Source organism: Lycorma delicatula, chromosome 2 (assembly GCF_047948215.1).
Source record: "Lycorma delicatula isolate Av1 chromosome 2, ASM4794821v1, whole genome shotgun sequence".
NCBI classification, from domain to species: Eukaryota; Metazoa; Arthropoda; class Insecta; order Hemiptera; family Fulgoridae; genus Lycorma; species Lycorma delicatula.
The window spans coordinates 83,084,423-83,109,057 of record NC_134456.1 but is presented as its reverse complement, the minus strand read 5'-3'; the positions used below and the strand labels follow the sequence as shown (position 1 = coordinate 83,109,057).

The window sequence follows — 24,635 nt, the reverse complement described above, 5'->3', positions numbered from 1 at the left end:
TATAGTACATATGGTATACTTGGTTCAACAAAAATGAGCAATGTTGGAAAAAGTGTTGCTTTTGGATGGAACTTAAAATTGTACATCAGCATGATAAAATGAAGTTTAAACTTTTATAAAATAATATAATATTTATGACCATTTTTCTGACTATTTGGTAATATACTTCCAGAAGATCCACTTCTTTTTTTAGTGTATGAAACTTCAAATCTGAGTTAGGTACAGATATGCAGTTTAGGGAGATAGTCTATCTTATTACATGTACAAAGTTGAAAGATTTTAATATTTATTAATACCGAATAAAAATACAAAACTATTTATGGCTTTTCCACATAGTCTCCTTGAAGTCCAACACATTTTTCTCAACACGTGAATCCCTTGTTTCTCTGGAATCAATGTCCTCCCAGTGCCTCCAAACAAAAATAAATCACTGAGGGATAAATCTGGATTGTGCAGGATATTCTAAATTTTCTCAGTAAGTTTCATCTAGTAGTTTATTCCAAATGCTAATGGCTGTATGACACCTAGTTGTCATGATGGAAATTCACTTCTCTAATTGGCTGAAGTGCCTTTGTTCCTGTAAACAGCTTTCACTTTGCCCAACAGCTGGCAGTAGTATACAATAATCACTGTGCAACATTTCTGGAGAAAATCAACAAGTACTACGCCATTCCAGTCTCAAAAGATGACTGCAAAGATTTTTCCAGCTGATGGATGCATTTTCATCATTACTGAACAAGGATCTGTAATCCGTTGTCGAAATTGATTCATGAACCTTTGGCAGATTTCGTGTTTGGCCTGTTTCTGATTTTGGGTCAAAAGTTTTTGAATCTTCCTATCACAGACTTTGCAGAATTCAAGGAGAGTTGTGTTAGTGGAATGCACACTTCCATGACTGATAACCATTTGCAAAGCAGTATCACCAGTAGTTAAGTGCCAATTGTCTTCACTGAGGTTACAGATTAATCAAATACTATCTTGTCATCTGACTCACTGGTCTTTATACGCCTATTGTCACTCACTTTCTACAGCCTGCTTTTTGACTGACCCTTGTAAAGATCAGTCACACAATGATTGTGGACAATAATTTTGTTTGACTGTATTTAAGGATTAATATGAGCAGCAACAAAGCCACTTCAGTTTTACTGCAGGAAAATTTAATGTTTGTAATTTAAGTAACAAATTAAGATTGATTATTATTAATTTGAAATCTGTATTTTAATCTTTCAGGCATGTTCAAATACATCCGGTTTGAATCATGTTGATGCATTATTAAAAGGAGAAGAAGGTAGAAAAGGATCCAGTTCCCATTGTCATGGAAAGAATGCAGAACATACAATAATAAAGGTGATTTTTGTTATAGCAATTAATTTATTAAGCTATTTTAGCGCATGAAAATAGTCAAGATTTTCGTAAATTTCTCTCACACGTGTTTTTAATGCATGTTTTTTCAAATTACTTTTCAATATTTTTTTATTTTTTAACAAAATCTATTAAAAAGTGTATTTTTCTTTTTTTTTAATATATAAATTTGGTGGTAATTAATATTCTGTGTATTATATAAATTTAAATGAAGAAATTTCAAGATCTAATTCTATAAAAGCATCATGTTTCTGACTACTGTTAATAGTTTTTAGCAAACCTCTGTAGTAGATTGAAAATAACCAGCACCACTAGAAGGTCCTTTTATTAAATGGCTCAAATTGTATAACTTGATTTTATTAATATTTTAAATATTAAAAAATTAATGCTAATATTGTTGGCAGGTTCCAGTTGGAACTATTGTAAAGAATTCAAATGATAAACAAGTTGGGGATTTATCTAATGAAGGAACAATGTTCATTCTTGCAAGAGGTGGAGCAGGAGGCCATGGCAATCATTTCTTTACCTCTGCTACAAATCAAAGTCCAGCTGTTGCTGAATGTGGTGCTGATGGAGAAAATATTTCTTACACAATTGAATTGAGAAGCATGGCTCATTTTGGTTTGGTAAGTTTAAAGTTTATCTTAATTTAAAATATAAAGGTGGTTTTCCAAAGTTAACCAACCACCCTTTCTTTATTGTACAGGGTTATCATAAAAGAATGGTGCGGTTTTGAACATGGTTTAAATTAAAAGAGAATTACTTACAGTTTATGTTTTTTATTTTTCAAATTTGTCGCCTCAAACATTTTTTTACTTAACTAATAAATTTCAATATGTGCGCTCTTAGTCGCTCGACAAATGTCCAAACGATACTCAACTTCTCTCCAAACATTGGTTAACATTGATTCGTTAATGGTTATCATTGCTTCATTAATCCTGTTTTTAAGTGGTTTAGGTCGTAAATTTTTTGTGTATAAACAACGCTTTTGATGTACCCCCACAAGAAAAAGTCGCAAGGTGTCAGGTCTGGACTCCTTGGAGGCGAAAGTATGGGTCGTTGCCGGCCTATCCATCGATCTCCAAATTTTTCGTTCAAAGCGTCCGTGAGCAATGCATTGAAGTGCGGGGGAGCACCATCTTGTTGGAAATGAAGTTGATGAATGTTTTCGAGTTCATCCAGCTGAGGAAAGCAATAATTAGTTAACATGTCAAGATACACAACTCCATCAATTGTTTTTTCAGCAAAGAAGAAAGGCCCTATTACACGATTTTTCATCACGCCACATCAAACGTTAACTTTAGGCAAATCGCGTTGTTTCTCAATAATTGCGTGTGGGTTTTCAGAGCCCCATATTCGTGAATTGTGTCTGTTAACACATCCATTGACATGGAATGTAGCTTCGTCTGTAAAAATTATATCATCTAAAAATGATTCGTTTTTACTTATTCCGTCCAACATTTCAACAGCGAAATTGTAACGTTTTACACCATCATCGGGTTTCAATTCCTGCACTATATGGATTTTATAAGCGTGTAATTTCAGTTTTTTATGTAAAACTTTGTGAACTGTTGATTTTGGAATACCTAATTCAACGCTTTGACGGGAGATGGACTTCCCAGGACTTCTAATTGCCGATTGTCTAATTAGTTCAACCGTTACATCTGGTTCACTTGGTCTGCTGGTTGATTTCTGTTTCTTAACTGATCCAGTTACTTCGAATCGTTTGAACCAATGTGTTATGTTATTTTTGTGTGGTCGATCTCTTCCGAATTCACATCGAAACGCACGTTGAACTAAAATTATGGATTTTAATTCAGGTATCAGTAAAACACACTTTGCTTTGTCTTTATCCGAGAACATAGTAACTCACTAAACTCACCGCAACAACAATACAAGAACTGACGTGGTTACAACTGCTGATAAACAAACTTTTGGGTTGGAGGCTTTCAGGGATACCAATAAAACACCTAGAAATTTCCCTACAATCTTCCTATGACCCTGTATTTGTTATATTTGTGTATTTAATGCTTTTAAATTTTTTAAAATTGAGAGATAAAAATTGAGCAAAATATTGTGCTAGGTAAAAGAAGAGATCTTTTATGTTGAAAGGTTTTTTCTTTCTCTGTACAAACAACAAAAATCTGTTGGATTCTGGAGCAGGCTATATAAGTCTAAGCCATGTTGGATGATGCTAACAACTATTAAAACATGTAGTGTAGAATAGACAGTAAACATTGAATCATTCTGTTTTACAACGTGCGAGGTTTATTCAACAGTTGTTAATTTGTATAATTTAAAATCACCTGATTTTTGTAATTTAACAAATCAAAAGAATAAGGTTTTTTATTAAATTTTGATAAACTAGAATAAAAACCTTTGTTTTTGCACCTTTCTAGTTTCATAAGATTTCAGATGTAGAGAGAGTTGAGCTACTAACCTGATTCTTCTAACCTAATTTTTCTACATTCGTAGCAAGATTTAGAAATAATTTCATCGGGTTATTGGTATAATCTAAAATTGGGTCTTTTCAAATTAAACTTATTGTTTTTAATCGATTCATGTCCCGTTAGGAAATAAATAATTTTTCTTAAACATTGCTGATGCACTCTAAGAAGAGATTTCTCAAGATTTTTACTGGGTTCTGTAATAATTAATATGTAAAATTTAGTAAATGTTTGTATGCAAAAAAAAGTTCACTATGTTTTATTATCGAATGTTGTGTTTTTAATGATTTAAAATGCTTAATGATTTGAAGGTAGTGTTGCTGTGATGAGGTTACAGCTTGTGTAAATTTGAAGAAAACCGTAACCTGCTCAGTCACTAATATATTCTTGAAAGTTGAGGTCCACCTCCATTAAAATAAAGTGCAATTATATCAGTATATAAAAAGGAAATTTGAAAGAAATATACTTTCAGCCTTTAATTTGAGCTCATTTTTCTCAAGTATTGAGTTAATATATGAACAAGTTACTAATTAATAAATTTGGATTCATATTTGTACATTTAAAAAAAAAAAAGAAGATTTATCATTTTCATTGATAGTTTTGAAAACATAAATATTATTAAGATCACTCTTTATGACTTAAAAATATTCCGTACTTAGTACTTGAAACACTTTCTGCTTGGATATCATAAGCACATAATCATGCATTACAATGCTCTCAGTCAATCGTATTCATATTTGAACCAAAGAAGGTAGGTAGGTAATGTGTGCTAGAGATAATCAAAGCATTGATGTTTTTGTTTGGCTTTAATTTTGAGTCAGTTAATAAAGACTCAAGTTGATTTAATTTTGATGTCAGGTGATAGATTTGCTTTCAAAGCGTTCACTTGTACCAGTTTTTCGAGGAACAGACATTCATAATTATGATAAATATAAGTTACGAAATAGTCGCTGATCTTGCCTTAGTTTATTTAATATATAGAAATACTGGTGATTTATAATTGGAATAAATCCTTTTAAAAAAAATCCTCAATGGTTAGTAGAAGATGTTTCTTTAAAATTATTTAAATGAGTGATAATTTATTTTATTTTTATGATGAGATTCTTGAATGTAAAGTAATCCTACGTTTTTGTTAATGGAAATTAAAATCATCTACAAAAATTCCGTTATTATTATTATTAATTAATAGTAAGTGATAAACCAAACCAAATTTACTCTTAATAACATATTTTTTGTGTACGTGATAATGATGTTTATTATCACATGATGCTCAGTCATACTACTCCTGCTTTGTGCATTGATTTTCAGTCACTGTTGTTGCTGACAGTTTTTAAATCAGAAAGTCATGTACTTAAAATTGATAATGTTTAATAAAATTATTAAATGTTTTATTTTTTTTTTAACCAACATTAAAATATTCATTAGTATATTTATTTTAATGTATGTATATTATATTATTCAGTTACATTTTTTCTTTTATGATGGTGTGATATATTATAATTTAGCATTCTAAATATGAATTTGGTACTGTATTCATTCTAGTAGATTGGCCATCAGAAAGGGAATCCAGCTATAAAAATCACAAGAAATCTTTTCTATCCAACTCAAAAAATATTGGTGGGAAACAGACATAATAGACAGAACGTTTCCTTGTATAAATAATAAAATGCATACTCTATAAAATTTAGTTTATTGTGTATTCACATTGAGGATGGTATAAATCACATTAGTTATATGTATATATTATAACACAATAACAAAAGGAACTACTCCAGTACTATCTGGAAATATTATACCAAAATGTGAGAAAACCTTGTTCAGAACAGCATTACTATTTAGAAGATTTAAAGTAAAAAAGAGAAATTACAATTCACGTTAATAAATGCAAATAATAAATTTATGAAGTTATAGTGATACAAATACGAGGGTTATTTTTTTTTCAAGGTCCAATCAGTCACAAAATTAAAACCACAGTGAAAATAAAAAATTTTTTATTTATAACAAGTACTTACATTGTTACGCTATTTATCTATGTAGTTGCCACTCCAATTTAGACATTTGTCATAGCGTGGTACCAACTTTCCAATACCCTCGTCATAGAACGGAGCCGCTTGTGTTTTCAGCCATATTTCTACGCTGGTCTGCAGCTCGATGTCTGTGCCAAAATGTTGTCCTCCTAGCCAGCGTTTCATGTGAGCAAAGAGGTGAAAATCGGATGGAGCCAACTCCGGGCTGTATGGTGGATGATCAAACACTTCCCAACGAAAACACTGCAGGAGCTTCTTTGTTACAGCTGTAGTGTGCGGCCAAGCATTGTCATGGAGAAAGACAATGCCTAATGACAACATTTCTCTCTGCTTATTCTGAATTGCCCTTCGTAGACATTGAAGAGTCACGCAGTATGAGGCTGCAGTGATGGTCGTGCCATGTTCCATGAATTCCACCAAGAGAACTCCATTCCGGTCCCAGAACACAGTAGCCATACGCTTTCTGTTGGAAAAGATTCGCTTCAACTTCTTTGGTTTACTGGGAGAATGAGAATGCATCCACTGTTTGGATTGTTCTTTTGTTTCTTCAGTTTCGAAATGAACCCATGTCTCCATCCCCTGTGACAATTTTGTTCAAAAAATCTTCTCCTTCATTGTGGTAGCGCTGGAGAAACGTTAGGGAGGCGTCCATTCTCATTGTTTTGTGATGGTCAGACAGCATCTTGGGAACCCATCTCGCACTCAGTTTGCGGTTCTGAAGCCTCTTACTCACCATGTTGTAGAGACCTGACCTTGAAATTTCAGGAAACTGATCACTCAATACAGAAATTGTGAACGATGATTTTCTTGAATTGCCTCATCCACTCGCTCAATGAGATCATCGATTGACACTCGCTTCCTTCCCTGACCACCTGCATCATGAACATCTGTATGTCCTGATTTAAAGTTCCTGAACCATTGTCACACTTTGCTGTCACTCATTGAGGTTTCACTGTACACATTACTTATTCGTCGATGAATTTCAGCTGCATTTCAGCCTGAAGAAATTGAATTACCATGTGCACTTCACATTTGGTGGGAGATGCTGTTGTTGTAGACATATTTACATGCTAGCTGCGTGTTCAAAACTAAACGTGACACGGCGTGATTGAAGGCCATACTAGAGACGTTGCACAACACATATGCGCAAAGGTTCATCCGATTTTTGCATGGGTTATTATATCGCGACTGATCGGACCTTGAAAAAAAAATAGCCCTCGTAAATTCAATTAATAAAATCAGTGCAGAGTAAAGTAACAATCTTGAAGTGAGTAATTATTACAAATTATATAAGTATATTTATTGAACTACTATCAGTTATAAGTTCTATACTACTTTTATATATTGAACAAATGAGTTTACAATTGTTTCAGGTTTAAGTACTCATTATTTATATTGCTGAACTCTTGTTTACAGATTTTTCAAGTTTATTTAATTGATCAATTGAAAACTCATCAACATAGTATTGTTTTTATGAAAGAAAAACCTTTTACAGAAAAACTTAATTTTATAAAATAACATAATTTTAAACAAACTTATTTCCCTTTTAAATATTTAATTTTATTTTTTATTACTAAAAATTACAGCAAAACCATAATAAGGATTTTACTCTTGAGGCCAATATTCTACACTGTGTTACATGAAAGTAATTCTTTTGTTCTTCCATCATTACTTGATGGAAGTGAGTTTTGATATTTTTCTAGGAATGAAAGGTAATTTCTTTTGCAAATGTGGCTTATTTATAAATACAGATGTATGGAGACATAATATTTTTAATTTACTGTCACTATTGGCCTACATGAATAATATTTAAAGATACCAAACAATGATTTTGTGTACAGATTGTGTGACAGTCCATTTTTTGTACATCCTGAAAGCTCAGATTTTTTTAATACTCTCCAAGGTACAATGTTATATTTCTGACAAGGATATTTGAAGCCACAATTATTCATTGACATAAGCTTAAGATATTTAATGCAAAGCAGTATTGAAAATTTTATCCACATAATTATCAGCGATACATGACCTTTAAACAATAATAGAGAATCCAGATGATAAAAGATTTTTTAAACTGTTCATGTTGCTCGTTTAGTATTTCAGATTTCTGAAATATGATGTGATCCTTACCATAGGAAAATTTTTTGACACACAAATGTAACAGTTCTGTCCAATTTTTTTATGTATATAACTATTTAAATGTAGATTTCTATTCAAACATAGTCTGTCCCTATGCGGATCGCTCATCTTCTTCTTCTTCCCTCTTACTTATCATTATCCTTTATTTCATCTTTCTTACTACTTGCTGTGAGAAAAGCATGAGTCACACCCATATTACATTCACAAGTGCATGCTGTTATCTTCCAATAATGAGATAGGTTGCTTCTTCATTGGGATTCATTGGGATAACAAATATACATGTTGTACTGTTCAAGGACATTTGTTTCCTGTCTCATTAGGTGCCTATCTGATAAACCTCAATAAATATCCTAAGTCTAAATCTAATATCTGTCTAGATTACTTACATATTTATTTTAGACTGCAGTTTTTTTATTTAAGTGAGTGTATAAAATAAAAATTATGAAACTTTCCTGTAACTTTTCATAAAAAGCACTCTGAAGTTCCTAATTATAACACTCACAGTATCATATCTACTTACAAAATACAAGCTAACAATGCCTAGTATTCTCTTGTAGAAAATAGATGACCATTGTATCATTGAAAAGATGACCATTATCAGCATGTGTTTGCGTAGAGTGGAATCAAGTTAACTTCTTCTTAGCATCATCTTTCTTTTAGTGAAATTGTATTGTAGTATTAGTGATTAGTGTATTAGAATAATATTTCTATAGGATTGTCAAGGAAGATCTCATGTGTATGTGATATTTCTTCAGTGTATGGAGTAGCTAAAAGAGAGATCATGTATGCAGGTATGAGATTTAAATTATAATACTAAAAACAGAAAAAGAGATTGCAAATGGCAAAGCATCATCTATATTTTTATTTATTATTGGCAAGATCAGAATGAGACTGTAGTCTGTATTTACGTTTAATATTTTGTATGTTAACTTTTTTTTGATAAACTAGTGTCAAAAATGAATAATGTATATTTAAATTTAAAAAAAAAAAAGATTTATATTGATTATTGTGAATGTTACAAGTACATTCAAATCATGTTATATTATAAATTTGTATTTATAATTGTAGCTAGGATTTCCGAATGCAGGCAAAAGTACTCTTCTGCAAGCTATATCTCGAGCTCGACCAAAGATTGCTCCATATCCATTCACAACTAAACAGCCATATCTTGGTGTTGTTCAATATAGTGATTATGAACAAATTTGTGGTATGTTATTTGTTTCTTTTTTAACGCATTTTATTCTGAAAATATTCTCTAAGGACAAATTCATAATCTTTTGTGTATAAAAATTAAAAATCAAATTTAAAAAAAAATTAATTGTGAAACAAAAAATCCATTAACAATAAAGTTAAATTATATATTTTTTGATTATTTTAAGTTAATTTGCTTGCAAGTACTATATGTTTGATAAAGATACTTTCTGTGGTCTGTTACCATTTTGTCACCATTTTATTGGAATCAAGCTTAATTGTTCCCAGCATCTGTGAGTTAATTGATGAAATTTATTACAGAATTGTTAATTATCTATTTATAGAAGATTTGGATCCATAATTCAACTTCTATTAAGTCCATCCAACCCACACTCAAAATTTTCTTTTTTTTCATCTTTTATAACTGCATAGGATCACTGTAGCAGATCGCTTCGAAGGGACTGTTTGGGCCTTGCAGTCCTCCTAGTAGTACTTTTTCATATGTTCCGACCTTCTTTCTCCCTCTGGTGTTGAAAATGTACTTGTTGTGTGTTTCTTTCCTTCTTTGTTGCGAGTATGAAGCAAGTGTTTTCGTCCTTGATTTTTTTCATTTAATTTAATATTGTCTGTGGTGTTCTCTGGTGTAAGGCTAATTTCCTTCAGATCCTCTCGTATTTTCTGATCATCTGGATCTTATCTTGGTATTTCTCAAGATGAGATTGTACTGTATCAGCTGACTCAAGAAGTCTCGAATCTTGAATCCTCATGATGTGTCCAAAGAATCCTTATGTCTTCTTATGCATGGTATCAGTGATGGGTTCTAACTCTTTGTATATGACTTTCTCAAACACAATCCACTGCTGCTCATCTTTCTGGTACATTTGTTAATGCAGGTTCTTCCAGTTCTCCTTCAATTTTCTGAAGTCTGTCAGTCTTTGATGTTCGGTCAGATGGAAGAGTGTTTCTGCTGCATATGTGGCTTCTGGGTTTTATAACTGTGTTGTAGTGTCTTATTTTTACTTTTATTGATAGACGTTTTTACTGTAGGTGTACCAGGTTAATTTTTGTGCTGTAGCTAATTTGTTTGTTCTTGTTTGGATCGAGATCTTTTCATTTAGGTTGTTTGTTATTATTTTTCCAAGGTATTTAAATTGGGTTACTACTCTGATTTTATTACCGTTTATGATTACTTCTTTTAATTGTGTTGGTTTTTGGGATATAATTTCTGACTTTTCGAATGACATTTTGAGACCAATTTTGAAGTTCTAGTATCTGTGTTTTAGCTTTGTCTATGTTTAGCAGTTTGTTTTGATTTCTTGGCCTATTTTTATTTTTGGGAGGCATTTTTTGAGCCATTCCCTCACCACCATTTTAGAGCGCAGTTGAATAGTAGCAGTGAGATTCCTTGGCGCAGTCCTGTTTTGATCCCAAAACAGTGTGGGTCAGTTTTATCATGTTTATTAATTTGGGATGTAGTCTGAGGAGTCTTAAGAATTTTTAATAGGAATTCTCTGTGTATGCAATTGTATGCTTTCTTGTCTACAGAAATCAAAAGTACAAAATTCTTCAAATTTCATAATTGTTTTCTTTTTCTGTTGTAATCCATTATTAGCCTGAAACTCATTATTTGGTCTGGACAGCTCCTCCAGGGTTGAAACCTCCCTTGTATACACCTAGTTCTTTCTTGAGTTGTCAATTGATCCTGTTGAGGATGATTCTTGAAAGAATATTGTATGTTGTGTCTGAAAGTAGATTTCCCTGTAGTTGTTAGGGTCTGTTTTGTTCAGTGTTCTGGCAGTTCTTTGTTGATCCAGATGTTGACAAGCTGTTGAAATTTTTGCTGGTCTTTCTGCATGTTTCCAGATCTCTACAAAGGTCCGATCTTCTGCTGCTTTATCTAATCCGGTGCTTCATAGACTTCTTTTATTGTGAGGTTTGATGTTTTCCAGTGGTGTTATTGGGGTACTGGCATCAAAGTTTAGGAATTCAGTCGGTTCTTCACAATTTAGGAGTTTGTTGAAATGTTTAGCTAGGATTTCTGCATTGTCTTTATTGTTATGGGCCAGATTATAGTTTTCATCCTTCATTAGTAGGGTTGGGTGCTCGTATTTTTGAGTTGTTTTTTTGAAGGTTTTGTGGTAGTCTTGCAACTGCATTTTGTTGAATTCTTATTTTATTGATTTCCGTGTGTCTTTATGGTGTTGTCTTTTTATTCTTTAGGGTTTGGTGGTTTCTTTTCTTTGTTTTACTAGATTTTGGAAGGATGCTTCACGCTTTTGGGATTGGTGTAATAACCATTCTTCATGTCTTTTCCACTGTTCTCTTGCATTTATTGTTCCACCATTGGTGCTTTTTATGGACTTTTATTGGGACCAATTCTGCAATTTGTTTAAGGTTGTAAGAATTTATTTTTTTTTAATTTAAGGGGTTTGTTGTTTTGGGTAGTGAATTTAATTTTAATTTTGACTATAATGTGATCTAAGCCTGTGTCTACTCCTCGGAGGACTTTTCCTTTTTAGATCTCTTTGTGGTGGTGTTTGTTCATGAAGACATAATCTAGTTGTCATTCTCTTTTAATGTAGTTGGGATGTTTCCAGGTTTTGAGTTTTTTGAGGTTTCCTCTTGAAGGATGTGGACTGAGATTAGGTTGTGGTTTCTGCAGCTATCGATGAGTCTCTGTCTGTTTTCATTTGTTGTCTTTTGGGTGGGTCATTTTCGGATGGTGTTGCAGTCAGTATCTTCTTTCTCAGTCTAGTTGAGCATTGATGTCTGTGATTACTTGTTTAATGTGATTTTTATGGATATTACGTACGGTCTGGTTGAGTAGGTCCCAGAACGTTTCTGCTTTTTTTCCAGTCTTTTAGAGATTTGTTTTTATTGGTGGTAGGGGCATTTATTATGGTGTAGATTTTATTAGATGCTTTTAGAGTCAGTGTTGAGATTCTTGGGGATTGTGATTTGAGTTCTTGTACAGAGTTTATTATTTTGAGGCTGACCAAAGAGCCTGTTCCAAGCTATGGAACACTTTTCATCACCCTCTCCCAGGTATATACAGCGTATATCCTTGAGATTCCATGGTGTCCTGGTTGATGTTTCTTATTTCCTGCAGTCCCATGATGAGAATTTTGTGTTGGTCCATTAGGTAATTATTTTTAGTTTACCAGTCTGCGTGAGTAAGTTTATATTGTGTGGAAATGAGGTGATTTTGGATTTTGTGTTGTTCTTGTTTGTGTGTGCGGTTTAAGGCATTCCAATTCTTTTGATCGCATGTTATCTTCTAAGTGGCAGCCCAATGTGTATGAATGCTGCGTTTTCTGAATTCTGGTATTGCTTGGTGACAAATATTATTCGAGTTATTGGCCATTTTTAAGTAATTACTCTCTGTCAGTAAAAAATTATTTGAAAAAAGTAATAATTGGTGGTGGAGTATCCCTTAAAACACCTTGCATGACTGACTGTCAAGGGGTCACCAGGGTGGGACTAGATCCCAAGTTACAACTCTAGATGTCATCTAATGAGGTAGTAGTGGGGTATGACTTGATGATAAAAGTTGTGAAGTTTGTTTAGATTCAGTTCACCAAACCTGTTTGTTCTGGATATATCTAGGCACAATGCATGGAGGTTCGATCTGACTTTTGTTAATTGTTATTTTGGAAAAAAGGTAAAAAGTGTGACATTATGCCCACTCAATGTTTTATAAAGAAACAAAAACAAAACAAAATTATTATTCTGAAGAGAAAAAATGTCAGTGTTATCCATGGTAACAAAGTGCACAGTTACTTTCTGAATGTGTTGAATATATCGTGTGAATTGGCAATTACTGACTTATTATTGCCCAGTAATTATTGACTTGTTAGTGATGAATGAAATCACTTTGAGTTTAAATCTTTTTAATATTTTTATTTCTGTTATTGTATAAACATTATTTTAGTGCTTCAAGGGTGTACAGAGTTCATTATTTAGCTGTTTTGTTCATGCAGTTTTTTTCCAGTACAGCTTTATAAAATTAAATGTCTTTGTAACATTAAAAGAATGTGTTGTGGAAATAATACGCATTTGCAAGTTTTATAAATTGACACATTCATGAAATCTTTGCATAAATTATTAACAAATTATGTTTAAAATAAAAACATAATTTTTATAAATTTCCCTAAGTTAAATTTAGATTAAATATTTAGGCAAGTCTTGTTCATTTTATATAAAGCATTCTAAAATTGTGATGACAGATTAGCAATAATTTATTGTGCATGATAATTATAAACCATAAATATGATATACTTTGTGAAAATTATTTTTCTACTATCTGCAGTGGCAGATTTACCTGGAATAATAGAGGGTTCACATAAGAATAGAGGCCTTGGAATACAGTTTTTACGACATGTACAACGTTGTACAGCTCTGATTATAATGGTTGATATTGCATTGGACCCGTGGAATCAAGTAGAAAAACTGAGATATGAGCTAGAAAAATTCAATAAAGAACTGTCAGTGCGACCACAGTTGATAGTGGCAAATAAAATGGATCTTGAAGTTGCGAATGTAAGTATAATATTTTGCAGTTTAATTTTATTTATGTTTATTGTAATTTAAAATTTAGCTTTCAAAATGGTTTTAGTGTTATCTGGTAAATTAAACAATGGGGAAAATTAATTCAAAATACTTAGTACTTATAGAAAATAATCATAAAGTTTCTTCTGCTGAGCGGAGACAATGTTATATCTGCGGCATAATGTAAGCAATATATTTATGGTATTATTTTCCGTAGAAAGTGATTCATTAATTTGTTACTTTACTGTCTGCCCCAGTTTTTCTTATTGATGTGACAGGTTTAAATCATTTGAGGTGTAAGGATCACAATTGTTTTTTTTGAGAATAATGATTTTTATTGTATAGCCAGTTTGGCTGTGGTAAACTGAGTGAAAGGTCACTTTTATAGTTAATTACAGTGTGGGGAAGGCAACATTTTTTTTGTGAAGGAAATCATCACTCTTTTCACTTACCCTAATAAGCCGCCGGTTTAGGCTACTTGTTATTCTTAAAGATATCTGTGCCATATTTATATTAAGAAGAGACTGTTTGTTATATGAGATTGCATATAACATTTTCAGTATGGCACATAATATGCATAGAATAATAGCATGACATCTTGTAAAAAAATACAGTTTTAAGAACTTGTATGGTCTTAGTAAGATATTTTTATACATTGTTACCATCTAGTTAATATTTAAGTAGTGCTATTTAGGATTAATTTACTACAATTAGTCAGTATTTCCACTTCTGCCTACATTTTATACAAAATTGAAATGACCCAAAAAATCTTTTGAGTTGATATAGTCAGATCTCAGTTGCCCAAGAGTTAAGATAATTTTTTTCAGTTAATTAAAATTTCAACTTATAAGGTTTGCAGTATTGTAATGTAGGCCTAATTAAGATGAGATTATAATGTACGAGGGTAAATCAAATATAAATGGGATTTTTGTTTCTGAGCATCTATGATTGGTAGGACTGGGCCCGCGCTTCTAGTATGCTTGGGTGGGGTCATTATGAGTGGGAAGAGCTGGCCATTCCACATTCTCAAGCAATTTGTTATTAACGCTTACGATGCCGGAACAACATGTGCAGCCCTCTCCTGCGCAACGCATAATTATAAAATTTCTTGCTCATGAAGGAGTTCAAGCAATGAAAATTTTCCAGAGATTGACTGACTGCACAGTTTGAGGACCAAACATTGTCAAGGACTCGTGTGTTTGCCTGGCATAAAGAGTTCAAGGAAGGACAAGAACAAGTGGAAAATGAGGAACATGATCGCTACCCGTGGACTAGCATTATAGATGAAAACATTGGCACGGTTTGAGACATTCTTGAAGATAATCGATGGGCGAGAGTATCCAAAATTGCAAAATATATGTGCCAGATGGGTCCCTTGCCTTTTGACCGCAGATCAGAAGTTTTGATGTTTGGAAGTCTTGTCAGAGGCTTACAGCAAGGTTTGTGGAAGAAGGTGATGCATTTTTGAGTTGGATTGTCACTTGTGACAAAATGTGGCTCCATCACTACACTCCCCAGTCTTAATAAGCCAGTATGAAGTGGTGAAAAAAAGGGGAGGCAGCCCCAGTGAAAGCCAAGACTGGACTGTCAGCTGGCAAGGTTCTTTCCTCCCTTTTTTCGACTGACAAGGCATTTTACTAATTGATTTTTTGCATGAGCGACACACAAACAACACCGCTTACTACTGCGAGCTATTAAATGAGGTGAGGGCTCCACATCACCGCAAAAGATGAGACCAACTGAAAAACTAGAAGAAGTGCACTGGACTCAACTTGATCATTCTCCCTACAGCCTGGACCTATCACCCTTTAATTTTCCTGTTTGGGCCACTTAAAAAAGCTCTAGGAAGGCAATGATTTGAAGATGAGGGCATGGAGGGATTCGTGCGCAGTTGACTCCTGACACAACCCCCTTCATTCTACGATGCTGCGATAAATAACCTTTCTTCTCACTGGGAAAAATGTGTTTATAAAGCAGGAAACTATAGAAAAATAAATTATATTTGCCTTTTATTTTTCAATAAATAAATTTGTTTTAAAAATAAAATCTTGTTTATATTTGATTTGCCCCTCATATAATCAATATGAAATTTTTTGTGTAATAAAATATTACTTTATTATTACCTTTTTTCTTAGTTGTTGAACTATTTTTAGTATACTGTATAAAAAAACTAAAAAAAAACAGTAAACCTCCCCCACAGAAATTTATGGAGGGCCTCCATGAAACCCTAATTCATTTAAAAAATTCTGGGTTCAGCTCCCAGTCCGGATTGTATATACATTAAAAAATTTCTCCATCATAAAAACCTCTGATGTGGACCCACATTACTTCCTTGTATTCCTATTAAATTATATATACACATTTTTTTAAAAATGAAACGTACTTAAATTTTATTTCATTAATAACTTCTGATATTTAAAAAAAATTTTTTTTATTTTTTTATTATTGAATCATGCAATTTTTTTTACAATCAGAGGTTGTTAATTATTAATAAATTAGTATAATTAAAAAAAAAAAAAAAATTAAAAAAAAGGAGATGAAATCTGATTTGAATCGATGGGCTTCCCTTCTAAGATCCAGATAATTAAAATCATTAATTAAAATGTTATTTGTCTATAACAATGGAACCAATGAAAATAAGTACCAATTATGATATATTTTTGAAAAGCTCTCAATGAGGGCTTATTACTGCAGTTAAGAAAAAGTCCAAAATGTAATTATTTTAGATTTTGGGCTTTTTTTGGACATTTTTGGTTCAGTTGATTGCAATAAAAAGGAGAGGTGCACAACTAGATGTTATAACAGTCCTAAATCCAAAATTTCAACATCCTGTAGCTAATCATTTTTGAGTTATACAAGATATATAACGTATGTACAGACATGCTGAAACTAGTCAAAATGCATATTTCCGCTGAAATCTGAAAACTAAATTCTTTTGTAATCACAATACTTCCTTTACTTTGTACAAAATAGTAAAAAGGAACAGAAACTATAATTGGCTGTCAGCCTGATGTTTGAACAGCAAAGAAAAACAAATTGATGTAAAATACGTCATCATCATCATCTGGTGTTCTGCCTGAAGACAGGTCCTTTATGCCAACTTGTCTTCATCCATTTTTGTCCGAAGCCTTTTCCTTCACCTCCTTGAGTTTCCAATTGTCACCTCATTCGTTTAACTTCAGTCTTCTTCCTTGGTTCCTTTCTCCTTCAACTGAGCCTAGATTTTTCTCTAACCACATCTCTTAACTAGTTTCCTTTTCTATTGTGTACTTCCTGCATAAGTGCTCGTACTTCTTTAATCCTGTTTATTAATTCCTCATTCCTCACTTTTGTACATTTTATTTTCTCTATTCTTCTTCATATTCGTATTTCAAAAGTCTCAAATCTTTTTCATCATTTGTACTTATTACCATGAAGCAAGATACTCTGTACATAGCATTTGCCAACCTCTTCCTTAATTTGAAATCTAGATTTTAAGTACGTAGCAATTCCCTCTTCTTATTGAAGGTTTCCATTGCCATTGTTTTCATTTGCATTGCACTTTGTCACAGTATATGCAAGTTGCTCTCTTTTATTTCCAGTCCTCTGTCACTATAGTACCCAAATATCTCTAATTTTTTATGTTTTCTATCTTCCTTCACGTATCCTTATCACTAAAACCTCTTTGTTGTTTACTTCCATTACTTTACTTTTTTTTTCTATATCTATTTTCTTTTCATACTTTTTCATTGCTTCCTCCAGGACTGTTAACAATCTTTTAACTGCATGTGTGCCATCAGCTAGAATTCCAGGTCATCAGGAAACATATATCTTATTTTTCATCCTCCTATACTTATTCTTTCTTCTCATCTAATATATTCCATCATATCTTAATGTAAATGTTGAACAGCATCAGTGAGAGGCAGCATCTTTGCCTAACACTTTGGCTTCGAACCATCCAGCCACATTCTTATTTACTTTCATTGCTGATGTTTGTCTCACATAAATATATGTATTTTCTGGTACTTGTTTTCTTCGGAATAAGTATCATTACTAAGGTACATTATAAAGGTGTATTAATAAAAATAAAAGAAATATGTATCATTATAACTAAGTATATATCATTATTATACTAAGTCTTCTGGCCATTTTCCCGTACTGTATATCCTATGTATTTCATCATCCAATATTTCTTCCACTCCTTCCTCCTTTAAGCAATTATAAAATTCTATGGGAAATCTGCTCCAGTTGATTTCTTATTAATTTCTTTTAACTGCTTTCTGTACTTAACATTTTAATATGAATGTCCTTTATCCTCTTCAGCTACCTCCCATTTTTTTTCTATGTTTAGTTCCTCAGGTTCTCTACATATTCCTTCCATCTTTCTCCTCTCATAGCATTTTACCATCCTTATCCTCAATTTCTCTCATTTTATAATTCTCTTTCCATTTACCCCATGTAATACCCACTTTCCTATACATCATTTCATACTGCCTTTTTTTTCTAGATCCTCAATATCATTGCATTCTTCCTTTAATCACCTTTCCCTAGATTTCGTGTTTTCCTTCTTAACTCATTGTTTAATCTGTGATACATCGCTCTTTCATTTCCTTTTGTATTATTCTTATATTGCTTCTATTTTTCTTTAGCATTTCTTTTGTTACCCATGATTTTATTGCTCCATTTTCCTGATATTAGCCTATGACTTCCTCTGATGTTTTTACTATGGCATTTTTATTCTTATCCAAATTTCCTCACTGTTCTCATTTTCCTTTTTGCTTTCTTTAATTGCCTTAACTAGTTTTTTACCATTATTTCCTCCAGTTTCTTCAACTTTCTAGATTCTATTTCTTAACTACTTTTGCATTCTCTACTTTCTTTAAAGCTATTCTTCATTTCATCACCTACCATAGTTCCTTCTTCAATTTCTCAGCATTCCAGTCTCCCAACAGCCTTACAGCAGATATTTTCTGATTTTATGACATCTTCATTACTCTTATACATTTCTTTAATATCTTCTTCATAATTCAATTTTGGTATTTATACTTGCATCATTTATAAACATACTTTCTGCACCCATTTTACTATTTCATTCCTCATAATTATTGCCTCCAATTTTTCCTTTCTTTTTTCCAGAGTAGATTATGGTGATCTTTTTACTCTTCATTTCACCCTGTCCTTCCATCTTATTTCGCTTAGTCCTGATATATCCATTTAATTTATTTTCATTTCCCTTCATTTTATTTATCTTCTTTCATTCTCTAACTTCCACTTTTAACTTCTTTTATTGCTTCTCCCTGAGATTTGAATGAGAAGTTATTTTAACTTCGGAACATTTAACAGAAGAAGCTAGCATCATAACTTAGCTTAATCAAGGAGTATCACTAGGATCTTTAAATATTTAAATAATTTCTGTATTCTAATACTGTTAATTTCCTTAACAAGTTTCTTGATGGGGAAACTTACCTTAAGAGTTTGGGGATTGGCGTCCCCACAGCCCTAGCCTCTGCAGTTTTTCCCCACCACACACTGAGCTGCTGAACCTTTTACACTATACACATACACCATACTACAAACACTATACAAATTACAATATAACAATATCTTACATTGTTTCGTTGTGACACCTTTTGAAACCCAACTGTAACCCAGTGGGGAAACTATCATGCTGATGGATGGATGGCTGTACACAGGGAGTCTTGAACGATATTCTCTGGGCACCTCGGTGAACCTAGTTGTAATTAGTTCTAGCCTCTATCTGTATGTGTGGACTCTGTACAGGGGGCTTGTATTTCCTCCATACTTATGGGACCAAAATTACTAGTCCAAAAAACCATATGATAGTTGGTGGTCCATCAGAAAAAACCACCAACATCAGTCTGTGAAAAGACCTTGCTCGAATCTGTTATTCGAAACACCTACTTCACCAACACCTGGTTGCTGTATTTTTTGGTATGCAAAAGGCATACAACACAGCTTGGAGGAGAGGGATCCTAAATACACAGCATGAATGGAGTATATAAAAGGGAATCTTCTTACACTTATAAAGGGTTTCCTCAATAGTCATTCATTTTGAATTCGAGTTGGAATAACTGTATCCAAAAGTTTCACAATAGAAAATCGAATATTACAGGAAAGTGTCCTAAATGTTACCTTATTTGCTGAAGCCATAAATCGTATAACCTTGTGCATGCAAACACCCATTATGTGTAGATGATTGTGTAACTTATGTTGCTTGTAGAACTTTATAGCCAGTGCAAGAGACTGTTATAAAACACAACAACCTGTTTAGAATAACCATTTATTACCCTTCTTGGTGGGTTTGGCCTTCCCCAGCATTGTCAGTGTTTTCATCATGGAGTTGTATGCTATTAATGACTTTAGTATAATTAGCGCAACATTTTGACACATACTTTGTTGGGTAAAGTTAACAAAAATAAAAGAACACACAGCTCGTATTTGCCAAAGAAATTGGACTTTAATTAGAAAGAAAACAACTGAACATATGTTGAATCATAACCTTAAAAAATTAAATGAAAATTATGAAATAAACATAACTTAATTTTATACAGAAATTATACAAAAAAATCAGCTGAATCAACATATGAATAATAATAATAAATGAGAAAATACATAAACATACAGTTTTCAAATAATAATTTTGAAAATCTACAATTAACAAAGCCTGAAAACGAAAGAACAAAAAACACCTTTTGTTACAATTATATACTTATGAACATAACATCAATAAACATAGTGTAACTGGAAAACTGTTGCATTACTGACATATTTTGTAATAATGAAAATTAGCAATGAACAAATGTCATGAACTTAGAAAAATAAACTACAGTATTTCTTATCATTGGCACTGGTCTTTTCTGAATTATGAACATCATCATACTTAGCATTAAATAATTAAAACATGTAATTGTAGTTAGTTGTAGAAAAAGGCCACAATAATATTCCAGTACAAAAAGAGATAATTGCAATGTAATCAAATTGAAATAAGTAAACATATCAATAGAGTTCATTTTGGTAAATAACCATTCTTGAAAATATAAAATTATAAAGAAGTCCAAAAACGTAACTTCACATCAGGAGTTATTTTCTTTAGATTAATTTAAGAGAAGTAATATGAATTCAGTTCATGAGTAGATAATAATTTAATCTCTGCGATTAACAAATTACATTAAATTGAATGATAGAGTAAAGTACAATAAAAACAAATTGTAATAAATAAGCACATAAAATATGTTGCACATGACATAATAACATAACCTTATTTAAGCCACCTGTCGTGACTGCACTTTAGTTTTCTAAACCAAACTTGAAATTGAAATGTATAATGTACGATTAACTGAATGTTTCACAAATTTTACTAATAGCGTAACTGTTTACTATAAATAATAATGAAGGATTTGAACATCCCTTAATAACACATGTATATTGGTAAAAAATGAACTCGTGAAATTAAAGTGCACATATACATACAGTTTATCCTTGGTGTAGACTGTAATTGCGAATAAAAAATAACAGAGGTAACAATTTGTGATTAGAAGTTGAAACAAGACGTGGCGTCTCAGATTTGTAGTAATGAGTTTGGAGAGATTCTGGATCTATGAAAATGTAATCAGCAGCTGGAGAAGATTCGGCGTCGATAGAGTTGGCTGGTTTGTAGTAATTGAACCACTTTCAACAGAGACGTTATCTACAGAATTTGAAAATTAACTTATCGAAGAAACGAGGCAAAAACGAACATAGAAATTTGTAAAATCTCAAAACACTGACGAGTAGAACAAGAGAATATTTTGACAGGGAATACCACAACGTTTATGAGAGTATGAAGACGACGAAAGTATTTAAACATTATACGAGAGAGAGAACATCGCAGCCTGGTCCTCCAAGACTGGAGGACCACCAGCCTTGTGGATCCGCACAACGTGAAAGTCAGGACTAGAATGCTAAAAGTGTGGCGTGGTGAGAAGTAGGGGAAGCGAACAAAGCAATGGACAGAAGAGTGTGTGTGTTGACAAAAAGAGTAGTGTCTAAGTGTTAGTATGAGAATGATTAAAGAAAATGTGTGGAATTCGGGAACGAAGACAAAACAAAAATAATTTGCAAGCAAGCAGACCACTAAAGAATTATGTAAGACTGATAAAATAAATTCTGAGTATGCACAAGTTGAAGAAATGACATCAGGGCAGACAAAGAGAAAGAGACTTCTAGTAACTATGACAATATTGAAATTGGTTAGAATAAAATACACTTAAGAATAATATATATATTAAGACTAAACAGCAATAAATAATGTGATAGAAATAAGCTGACACCAATATGATGATGCAATAGTAAGTCAAACTGGAGCCTGAGAGAAATTGATAATTAAAACAACAAACCAAACCAAACTATATTAAAAGTACACATAAGATAAGCCTTACAAAAATAATTTACCAAGCATGTAAACTACAAGACTCGACCATAACCTTGAATTTATTGGAATAAACGCAACTTTACGCAATGGCGTAAACATACTTGTCTGTTCTACTTTACTTAAACCCTCCTCTGCTTTACAGGCACTCATGGAATCTGGCATGTAATCCAGAGAGGTTTTCTGTTGGATACAGTGTTATTTCTCAAATGATTCATCAGATGCAGTGTTATTTCTCAAATGATTCATCGCAATACAACTGTGAGCTTCTGCTGGTTCCTCAGCCATATTGTAATTTCTGGCAATAAGCCCATTGATAATGCGGCAAAAGAGGCTTGTTTTCTGCCTCCTTTTACTAATTATGTTGTTTCTGATGATCTTGCTTGGTTTTTGAAGAGGACGGGCCACGATGAATGAAATGCTACCATCAACAATAAACTTCGCCCAGTTAACTCTGTATCACTGTAGATCCACAGAAATAACCACTGAGAGGAGGCTGTTATTTGCTTTTGCAAATAGGGCACACTCACTGATATCTCATGACTCAGACCTATGCACCCATTTATATTCGCTGTGACTGCCAATTAATGGTACAACATCCTTATAAATTGCATCTGCTATCTGGCATTGCATCAGACGTTTAAACTAGGGGCTAATATCCAAAATATGTTGCAGAGCAATGAGGGAATATTATTAAATGTTTTATGATTCTTAACGCTGTTTGTTTATATTCAAATATCTAATATTACTATAGTGTATCTAATCTATTTATGCCATATAGCGTATGGTAGATGGTTAATTTTATTGTTTTAATTTAGATTTTTAATACTGTATTTCATTGTGGTTTTATTTTGCCTTTAGCATACACATCATAGGTGCTGTACATGACGATAACTTTTGTTATGATAATTGTTCATTTTATTACATTGTTACTTAATTTTTAAGTTTGGTTGTAATTGTTCATTTTAATTACAGTAGGCTCACGATTATCCTAGTCCTTGTCAACCAAGCTGGTCAGGAAGATTTTTATCTTCCTGACCAGCAGGTTTATGATCTATAGATTGATAAAGCAGGACAATCACAGTGAGAAGCAATGTTTATACGCCATATCAGAGTTGGTCTCAGCCCCAATTACCTACTCCGATAATTGCGAGTCTACTGTATTTTATATTACTGTTATCTAAACTTTTAAATTTAATGTTGTTAGGCTAAATTGCTTACTGCAGTAATTTTGGGTGCTGATGTGAAACTTTTTTGTGTACTCCCAAAAAAAAAAAATTTAATTAAGAAGCCCTCTGCTTTTGGGGACAGTTATCACTCCCAGGACAATACAGTGCCTTGTACTCACTGCACATTAGCCCTTTGAGGAGGAAGTTGGTACTTGTGATAATTTTCTTAATGGGGAGAAACTCCTCATATCAGGAGGAGTAACTTGGTCTCAGTAATGCATTTATTACTTTAATATTTGAAGAGATTTTATGAAGGAGGGAAATGAACAAAGATTTGGAAAAATGAAGATTTTGAAGTAGGTAAGGCTCAAATTATTGAGGTTTAACTGTAATTGTATTAACATAGGTGGTCAATTTATTCCAAAGATCCACTGCTTACCTATATATATATATATAAAACCCAAAATGGTTATTATCTTGGATTTTATTTTTAATTTAATCTAACTTTGGTATTTTAATTTACAGGATAATCTAGAGAAGTTAAAAGAACATTTTAGTGATGAAGAAATAATACCTATATCTGCAAAATGTGGAACAAATTTGTTGTACCTGTTACAAAAACTGCGAAATATTTATGATAGCTATCATAAGGAAACATAGTTTTTTGCAATTCTGTGTTTAGTTATTATTGTAAACATTACTAGCAAATCTGTGTAAAAATTTTCTTTTAAAACTTATCTGTTTGATCTACTGATAATCTGTTTTAGCAATTTAATACTCTTAATGATATTATAAGATGATTTTCTATCCTGTAATGCTTCAGTCTTATTTTTTACCTTTTTGAAAATACTTTAGTCACATGATGGGATTGGGAGGTGAAATTGAATTTTCTTTACGTTTTGAGGTATACAATTACAAATATACCACAAAAAATTCTCCTGAGTCATTACCTATTCTACTCATGAAAATAATTGGAAAACTTCATATAAACATATGTCCTACCTAAAATACTTCATTTGCAAGTTATGGGCTAGTGAAAGATTTCACTCTGATTTCAATTACCCTGGTGAAATGAAGTCATACTGTAATTTTTAAGACGTTAATTAAGCGGCAGGCAGACAGAATTAGTGATGATTTCTTATGGTTTTTTACCTGAAAAATTGAATAAAATAGGTTTGAATGAAATGGTGTTAGATAAGTCGAATAAACAAAGAAAAATTAAAAAAACTTAATTTTATTTAGAAACAGTACACTAGACCAAAGTGCATTATCTACAAGTTTATAATGAATGTTCAAAAAATAAGCCTGTCATTTTCAACACATTTCTTGGCACGCTTCAGTACTATTT

At 32.4% G+C, this 24,635-nt stretch overlaps 1 protein-coding gene across 1 annotated transcript in view; it reads left to right on the top strand.

Annotated features, from left to right (window-relative positions):
• Positions 1-24,096, top strand: part of LOC142318948 (mitochondrial ribosome-associated GTPase 2) — a 40,436-nt gene extending 16,340 nt beyond the window's left edge. Inside the window, exons 4-8 of the mRNA XM_075355635.1 lie at positions 1,231-1,347; positions 1,767-1,988; positions 9,041-9,179; positions 13,473-13,702; positions 23,813-24,096. Coding sequence (XP_075211750.1) covers positions 1,231-1,347; positions 1,767-1,988; positions 9,041-9,179; positions 13,473-13,702; positions 23,813-23,947 — 843 coding nt within the window. The 3' untranslated portion in view covers positions 23,948-24,096. The remainder of the gene's footprint in view (positions 1-1,230; positions 1,348-1,766; positions 1,989-9,040; positions 9,180-13,472; positions 13,703-23,812) is intronic.
• Positions 24,097-24,635: the final 539 nt, after the last annotated feature.